The sequence below is a fragment of the Drosophila guanche genome, unplaced genomic scaffold (assembly GCF_900245975.1).
Source record: "Drosophila guanche unplaced genomic scaffold, DGUA_6, whole genome shotgun sequence".
NCBI classification, from domain to species: Eukaryota; Metazoa; Arthropoda; class Insecta; order Diptera; family Drosophilidae; genus Drosophila; species Drosophila guanche.
In genome coordinates this window covers 964,972-974,323 of record NW_022995748.1, presented here as the reverse complement: position 1 = coordinate 974,323, position 9,352 = coordinate 964,972, and the positions used below count along the sequence as shown (strand labels likewise).

Genomic DNA, 9,352 nt, shown 5'->3' with positions numbered 1-9,352 from the left:
AGAAAAGAGTCCATAAAAAGTGCACTAAAGATGGCAAATACTTCCAAAATATTTTTAGATAAGTATTAAAGTGCATCCACCAGCTAATTATTTCTCAGCAATATTCTAGCTCCACGTTTTATCGCATATACATTTGCCTGTTCTATAAATTTATATGCTAATCAATTGATTTTCTCCAAATATTCAAGCGCAAGCTGAGATCTTCAAAGGAATGCGATACTTCCTACTTGTAGGCCATAGCATCAGATTCATTCCTTGTTATCTGGCACCCTGTGCTTGCCTTAACCCGCATGCTATGCATATATGTAGTTACAGATGAGGATTTTGGTTCCATCTGCATAACACTCTCGCCGACTGAGACTGAGACCGATACTGATGCTGATACGGAGAGACGAAGGCCCTATGACTCTATGGGTGTATCAATGACAAATCAGGGCGTGACAAATCGCCTAATTGCAAAGCAAACCGCAGCCGTAACAGAAACGGCCTTGTCGGCCTGCCCTCGTCCCTTCGCATGATTCCGATTTCCCCCAAGCCCACAGAGCGATAAAAATGCAAAATTATAATTAGACAGCGATTAGCCAATGGCTCCATGGAATTTCGGATGTCGATTGCGCATTTTATGCAGGCGGCTCGTTCCCACTACCAGAATGCGGTCCGTCTGTGATTGAATTACACTAAGCAAAAATGCGGGTGAGGAATACCAAGAATTTACAGAGAGGCCCTCCCTGGGGAGGAAGTATTACGCAGATAAACTTGAACTTTAGTTGGACTGAGGCACTGCAATCTGAGGCCTGACTGAGAGATCTGTGCCATGGATTACAATTTTGCAACTAGAGAATTTTATTGGTGATTATGATAATATGCATTGTTATCTTTTGGGACTTATTGTTTTTGCCCTACGAACAGACAGAGACAGAGAGAGAGAGAGAGAGGGGAATGTTTGTTTAGCCCTTTATTGCCACAAAAACGAGCGTTGGCTTGCGAGGATTTGCGAGGCGTGGATTTTAGAGGTTCATTATCCATACGGCAAACAGGTATGCCGAAACGAACCCAAACCCGATCCGCTACGATCCGTGTCACCTTATCCATGGTGAAGGTTGTTTTTTCGGGGTTTTCCCAGTTTTCCGGTGCAGGTGCTGCCATCCTCCTAGTGTCAGCTTAGCCCGGGAGGTCGGATCGGATCGGAACCGAACTGAACGCAATGGAATGGAATGGAATGGGTAGCCGCCAGGCAGTCTGACAATTTGCATGTGCCCCGTGTGTGTGTCTTTGTGACTGTCACCCCGTCACCTGAGTGGCCCTAAATGTACCTTTTACCTGTACCTGTGTACCGCGCTCTGGCTCGTAAATCATCATCGTGGCTATCGATCAAATTCTTACGCATGCCACACACATCCATCAAATGTTGTACCCAAAAAAATACAAATAAAAACATATCCAACGGTTCGGAAAAAAGAGTGTTACTGGCCCCACAACTAATTGGATTTTTGTCAACTAATCCGATTTGCTGATGTACTCGCATCTCGGAAATATGCGAGGCCTACAAACGGGAGAGCAGCCCCCCAGCCGCCGCCCGGCTCAAGATTGGTTACAGTTTTAGGCTTATGAATCAACTCGATTTCGTGTTGCATGTCTCACTTGGTTAACCTACATTCCACACCACACCACTCCACACACGGAAATGTGTCAAAACAGGGCCACACACTACAGACACACACACAGACTCGAAATATCAGTAGCAGACAGACAGACAGACAGACAGTCAAAGTCCCTGTAATGGCATTTGTTTTGCCAACTTTTTGGGACATTGTTCAAAGTTTAATTAGTTGTTGGGCTTAATCTTTCCATCTATCTATGTATATCCATATATTGCAGGCAGTTGAAGGGCTGGAAATGTTGCCTGTTATACAGAAATGGAGAGTGTTTTGTATCTGATTAGTAGAACTGTTGCCAAAAGCCTAATCTGTCAGCAAAAGTTCAAAAATCAATCAAAACATTGCATAAAATTAAAGTATCAAGCGAATATAAAATGAAACTATTATGGCTAATTAATGAAATAAATCGAAAATAAAAATAAATAAAAACCAAAAACAAAGCCACACAGAAAAACTCTCACGATCCACATAACGACTGCTGAGCTGACTCAGCTGCAGGTTGCCAAAAAAATAAAATAAAATATAATAAAAGCTGAAATCGTCGACAAATCCAAGTCAGAAAAGTCACCAGCATCCGAAAAATATAAATCTTAATCGTTAAACGCGTGATTAGCTCTTAATATTAATGTCCAAACAATATAAACGATGTTGTCACTGGGGTTTCGCTTTAATTTTCACGCTGATTGCAACAAATTGCCGGAGTAGTTAGAAAATTAACACAGAAACGGAGCCAAAACAATTTTTTAGAAGCTAATTAGAAGCTAAGCAAACACAGCTGGATGTCAGCAGAACGAAATGTATGTACATAAATCCAAATCAAATACGAGTATCTGTCGCAGTCTTTCTCCCTCAATTTGCATGTGAAACCGAGTCTTAGAGTTGTGGTAGATTCGTATCGGCTGCTACGCCGTGCCAATGCGGTTCAAAATGACACCCATATGGCATTAATAAATTTCTGGTTTTGCATTTGCTTATACCATTTTTGGTGACCAAATTATGCATGTATCTTGACAATCTCGCATTTCAACACGGCTCGGAAACAGGCCTCAAAATCGAAGATAAGCAGCAAAAGACACCAAAAAAATACATAAGTATCTGCAACAAATGCAAATCGTGTCTCGTTTTGACTCTGTTTTATGTATCCAAACTATTTTGTGCATAGGCAAATGAGATGGGAATTTAAAAGCCCATGAAGCGAATAGAGATTTTGTATATGGAACAGTTAGATACACTACCAGATTGAACCTATGGGAGAAGGATGATATAGTGATATAGTAGCATCTCTTTGAAGTTGAATGAATATAATTTTTAGGCAAGATAGACCAGCTGATAGATACAAAATATTCCTCCACTGTAAAACCAACATCATCGCTAATTCCAAATACCCTTTTGAACTCAAAAGATTCCAACAAAAGATTGCAATCAATGGCAGGGGCAAAAAGGTTTAAGCAACCTGGGACAGAAAATAATTTAGATGGTAAATTTTATAATTAAAAATTGTATTCGCTAATTGATTGCAAATCCCAAAGAAGTGTACAGAAAATGGTTGAAAAAAACACTCAAATAAAATGAAATATTTGCAGGAAAAAAAGGTGGAAAAAAAAAGAAAATATTTTAATTGAAATTCCTTAACAGCTTTCGTTTTTTGAGCTAAATCATTTGCAGAAATTATAATAATCTGCAATAGCATCGGACGAATGATAAGGAATGCAAAAAAAAACTATATTAACTGTGTATAAAATTTGCACATAATAAATAAGATGTTTTGTAGCCAAAAGTGATGTTTGTTTTTGTGCCCGTGCCGCTCTGAATTTGCAATTTTCATTAACAATAAATATCATATTTTTTTACGAGCTGTGTGTGTGGGACGGCCCAGATGTGTGTTTTGGGCCAGCATAAATTAGCCACATTAAGTGGATATTATGGATGGCTTTAGGCTGCTGTGGGCTGAGGGTCGAGTGATTGGACAATCTCCAAATAGTTGTATCCCTTGTAATTGTTCTCGAACCTTGCTCCGAGAGCGCAGTGCAGTGATTATAGGAATTAGCATCGGGCGGCGGTGCGGTGTCGCCTACAAAGCTACCGCTTCCGGTCACGCAAAAAATAAAAAAACCCACAGCTAATCATTGACAAAATGCACTTAAATAAATATTGAAATGTCAGGTGTAGTTACGAGTAGATTAGAGACCTGCAGATGACATGACAGCGATATCATATGCATTGTTAATAATAGCCGGTAGTCGGACGACCCGTTGAGAGGGAGAAGTTTTTTTTTCAGGCGTATATTCTTTCAGGTATTTCGATCTAATTTGTCAAGGCTTGTGCTAAATGGTTTCCATTAAACTTTATATATTTATTCAGACAATGCGTGAATTTTATTACTCGAAACGCCCATTGTCTACAGAATTCCGCATCTAACGCAACCCCATAAAACCCATAAAACTCAAAACTGGATTATAAAACCCATCCGAACCGAAGCATTTCAACCTGCATCTCGACACTATGTATGCAACATATACGAGTATGTTCAAGGGTTTGCCGTCGGCTCTCAGGCCACAGGCCGAAATCATAAGTAAAAAAGTAATAAAGAAATTGTTTGTAAATTTTTTTGTAAAGATTTTTCTTTTATTTGTTTTTTTGTGAATTTTTTTCTTGGGTTTTTTGTTTGTTATTACTTCCAGGTGCTTGGCAATGTTTGTTTGTTGTCCGTATATATCTTTTTTGTTTGTCTCTGGGTCTTGTTGTTGCCTAGCTCCATGTTTCACATTCACGTTGTTGCACGTTTCTTGTTTTTTTTCTTTTACTAAATTTTTGTTTAGGTTTTCTAACAGTAGATTCTTGCCTTTCGATTTGTTTAATAATAATAATAATTTTGTTTCTTGGTTTTATTACAATTATAATTATGTTTGTCTCGTGTCTTGTATTTTCATGTAAGCATAATTAATAATTAAATTGTTTATATAATAGATAATAACTATAATTACTTAATGCATAAGAGAATTTATAAAATAGAATGTGTCTTGACATTATTTTTTTTGAAATATTTTCATTTTCCTCTTTTTTTTTGTTGTTTGCTTCTTGTTGTTTATAGGGTTTTCTTTGCTTTTCCTTTTAGTTGTATTAATCTTCTTGTGGTTTTTCCTCTATTCCATTCTGTGATTTCTTCTGCAAAACTCACACATTTAATGTTCTCTAAGAATGTCGTTTGTACAGAAAGAAAACTTCTACATGAAAATATTTGTGGAAAAGATTTGTGCATCTTTTTTGGGTAATTTGCAACAATTTATTTGTATCACACAATTGTCGTGGGGGGGATGAAAAAACGAAAGAAAGCACAGAAAAGGAAAGGGAATGGAATGCCGTATGGAATGTTATCTTCCTATTGTGGGGGGGGTACAACAGTGCGTTTGCTTCATTTAAATTACTATACTTTAAATTCTAATCATTTATTTATATATTTCCTTGGAATTTTCTCCTTAAAACTAAAGCTAAAATGTGTATGTGTGTGGCGTGTGTGTGTGTGTTTTAGTTAATATTTTCAATAATTTACAATGTGGAGATATCCAAGAGCCCGGCGGCACTGGCAACAACTGCCGCCTCGTGGCCAGGATGATGATAGTGATGGTAGAGCTGATGCTGCTGCTGCTGTTGCTGTTGATAATGCTGCTGCTGCTGATGTTGCTGCTGCTGCTGCTGCTGCTGTTGTTGCTGCTGCTGCTGGTAGTGGAGATGCTGATGGTGGTGCTGCTGCTGCTCCTCCAGATGTTGCTGCTGTTGGTGCATGTCCAGCATGCTGGCGGCCGTAAAAACATGGGATGCAGAGGTACCAGCAACGGCCGCCGCCACAGAAGCAGCCACTACGGAGGCTACTGCCGACGAGGAGGCGGAGGAGGATGATCCCGAGCCCGATCCGGATCCTGTAATGGAAACGGAAGAGCCAGAACCAGAGGCAGAGACAGAGGCAGAGGATAGCTGATAGGCGGCGGCAGCAATGGCAGCGGCCGCCAAGGCGGGTGAATGCGCGGCCGCATGGCCACTTGAATGCGCCGAGGAGCGGCCACCCGACGACCCAGAACCGGACGCAGTTGGACTGGGCCGTCCGTTCAGCAACTGTTGATGCTGCTGCTGCTGTTGTTGCTGTTGCTGCTGCTGCTGTTGTGCCGCCGACGGCATGTAGACACTCGACAGCGGCAGCGGCAGCGGTGGCGGCGAAACGCTCACAGTTGAGGCTGCTGCTCCATAGGCGCTGGCCATTTCTCACATATGTGCCAGCGGCGCCATCGCTCTCAGGGATTGCTGATGCAGGTGCTGCTGTTGCTGCTGCTGTTGCTGCTGCTGCTGTTGCTGCTGGTGTTGTTGCTGGACCTGTTGGTGCACCTGATGCACCTGATGCTGATGCATCGCCGCGTGCTGCTGCAGATCGGGAGAGTCAGTCTGGTAGTGGAGCAAGTGACGCTGCTCGTCCGGCAGATGGTACATGTTCATCAGATGATTCAGCTCCCCACCGGCACCGGCTGCCGCTGCGGCGGCTGCTGCTGCCGCCGCTGATGTGGCCGACACATATTCCCGCTTCATGATGTGATTGTTGTTGTTGTTATTGTTATTGTTGAGCGCTATGGCACTGGGACTGGGGGACACCGGCTCCGACTTGATGCTCGAATCGCTGGGACTGTGGCTCTGGCAGGACACTTGACCGCCGCCGCCTCCTCCTCCTCCGCCATAGGGCTGGGGCGAGGCGGGTTGCTGTTGGAGGCTGCTCGATCCGTAGGGCGACGGTGAGCCGGGCTGCTGCAGGCTGCCGCCATACGGCGAGGTCTGGCCCCCGGACACCGTGCCGTACATCGCATACCCATTGTTGTACATGTGCCCCATGTCGTACCGCTGCGCGTAGTGCTGGCCCATGTAGGAGTTCTGGTAGGCGGCCGCTCCGGCGGGATCCGCATGCATCATGTAGCCGTTGGGCATGTATCCATTGGGGGCGTTCATCTGGTACATGTCCTGGCGCGCCTGTTGGGCCGATGCCGCCGCCGCTGCGGCTGCCGCTGAGGGTCCCGACTGGTTCTGCGATTGACTTTGGACGCGGGTGGGCGTGACGGGATCGCCGGCAACACCGCCGGGTCCCCCCACCGTCTGGCCGGGCATCAGACCACCCATTGGGTACTTCTCCTTGGTCTTGGTGAGGGTTTTGGTCTTGCGACGTGGCCGGTACTTGTAGTCCGGATGCTCCTTCATGTGCACCGCTCGCAGGCGCTTCGCCTCGTCGATGAACGGCCGCTTCTCGGCCTCGGAGAGATCCTTCCACTGGGCGCCCAGCCGCTTCGAGATCTCCGAATTGTGCATCTTTGGATTGTCGGAGGCCATCTTACGCCGCTGGCCGCGTGACCACACCATAAAGGCATTCATTGGCCGCTTCACACGATCCGCGTGCGCCTGATTCTTGTTGGCTGTGGCACTGTTGTTGTTGTTGTTGCTGCTGCCACCACCGGTCATGCTGCTCAGAGCGGATCCGGCGGCCATGTGCGTGGGATGCGGCTGCTGCTGTTGCTGGGAATGCTGCTGCTGCTGCTGGTGGCTCACGGGCGAGGTCATGTGATGGCTGCCAATGCTGCTCTGGGTGGGACTCAGTTCGCTGGAGCTGTGCAGCGGCGAGCTCTGCTGCTGGCCCTGCTGCTGATGCTGCTGCCCCACCTGGGTGCCGTTCAATGTATTGGCCATGCTGGTCTGCAGCGAGCTGAGCGGATTCGGACTCTGGCTGGCCGCAATATGGGCGCTCATGTGGTGATGGTGATGATGGTTGTGGTGGCTCAGCTGCGAGTGGGTGAGATGCGACTGGCCGAGATTCATGAGAGGCGCCAGCGCCGAGTAGGGCGAGGCGGCATGGCCGTGCAGTGCGGCACTGGTGTGATGCGGCGGCATTGTGGCATGCAGCAGGCTGCCCTTCATATCCGATTCCATGGTCAGCATGTTGTTGGCCGTGTTATGTAAATATTTCTATCGATTCTTTTGGTCCTAGGGGATGCCGATGATCATCCAGTTGATGATTTCTTCTTGCTCGTTTGTAGATACTTTTGATTCTTGTTTTGGTTCTACTAGATACTTTTTGTTTACTATTCTGCAGATACGTTTGTTTGATTTTTAGGATTTTTTGAACATTTTCTTGGAAACCATGTTGCACTTGTTACTAATAATTTATTTTGTTTTGTTTCTGTATCTACTTCGGAAGTGTTTTTTGCATAACAAATTTATCTTTGTATATCCAAGATAATTTCTTTTCTTTATCTTTAATCTTATTTTGGCAGCCGACACTTTTCTCTGTTGTTTGCTCTTTGGAGTTTTCGTATGGCGTTTTTGTTGGGTTTTCTTTTGTCACAGTCACAAATTTCTATTTTTCTATTTGGTTTTCGATCTCTGGTCGAATAAAAAACACTTGAAATTTGTTTCTTAAAAAACCGTCGCGGTACGGAATGTGTCTCAATGCCGCCTCAAAAAATTGTTGTAGCTTTCGGATTGTTGTTATTTTTTTGTTTTTTGCGGTAACACCTCCGGGAAAAAACACCTCCACACTATGCGGAATTGAGCACCTTTCTGTTTCTCCGTCAACTGTGGACGGCGGGCGAAACCTGTTCGAGGTGCGTTCTACGTTGATTTCGGGCCACACTCTTTTATTTTCTATATTTTTTTTTGTATGGTTTGGTTTGGTTTGGTTTGGGCCCTGAATAATGTTGCTGAGATGACGAGGCACGAACAACTGCTGGCCGGGCCGACGAGGAGGCGGCAACGAGCCGAAACGAAACGAAACGAGAAACCGAAACGAAGCGGGGCTCAGTGCTATAGATACTATTGCCTGCCTTCCGTATACTATCGTATCGTATCGTATCGTAACGTCGTGTATTTGCCGTGTTGCCGTGTGCGGTGTGTTGCGTGCGCGCGCGTGTGCTAACGACAGCGAATACGAGAGTCGAATGAGAGACTGAATGTCGCTGGTGGCTCGAGCAAGCGGCCTGCCTGCCTGCCGTCGAGACAGGGTGGCTGGCTGGCTGGCTAGCTGGCTGACTAAAAACGGGTCTCGACCGTGCATCTGTGTGTATCAGTGTGCATGTGTGTCGGCATGTGCAAACCAGTTAACCGTAGACAGGCCCGCCACAGCGGCAGCCAGAGCGAGACAACCATAGTGCTGCCCATGGCACGACCGACCCGACTCGACTCGTTCGCCTCATGCTAATAAATCAAATAAACGCATATCTTCTCCGTCTCTCTCTCGGCTCTCGGACTCATGACTCTCGCCTGTATCTGCCTGTGCGCCTCTGTGTGCGTGTGTGTGTGTGTGCGGGGCTGCAGCTGTATGCCTTGGGTTGGATTTTGCGCAGCCCAACACACCAATCAACGAGGCGTGCGAGTGGTGCAGCCATATATCAGGCCATCTCGCTCTCCACAGCTCTATATCGATCCGTGTTGCGCCCTCAGCTGTGCCTGTGCTGTGGCTGCTGCCGTGTGGCTCTGGCCGTGTGTTGCCATAAAAATGTCGTCGTCGTCTTCCGCTCTGTGGAGCTGCGGTTTTATGGCAAGCGACGTTGCCGCACTTCACGCTCGCTTCAAACTCTAGAGGAATTTCGCTATAGCCTCCCCCCCCCCCCCCCCCCCCCCCCCCCCCCNGCACCACACCGAGCCCAAACGAAGTGCTCATATAAATTTTA

At 45.9% G+C, this 9,352-nt stretch overlaps 1 protein-coding gene across 1 annotated transcript; it reads right to left on the bottom strand.

Annotated features, from left to right (window-relative positions):
* Positions 1-4,501: 4,501 nt before the first annotated feature.
* Positions 4,502-8,611, bottom strand: LOC117584363 (GATA zinc finger domain-containing protein 10). Its single transcript, XM_034273201.1, is given in 1 exon segment — positions 4,502-8,611. A coding segment is annotated over 1 exon segment (2,418 nt). The 5' UTR covers positions 7,623-8,611; the 3' UTR covers positions 4,502-5,204.
* Positions 8,612-9,352: the final 741 nt, after the last annotated feature.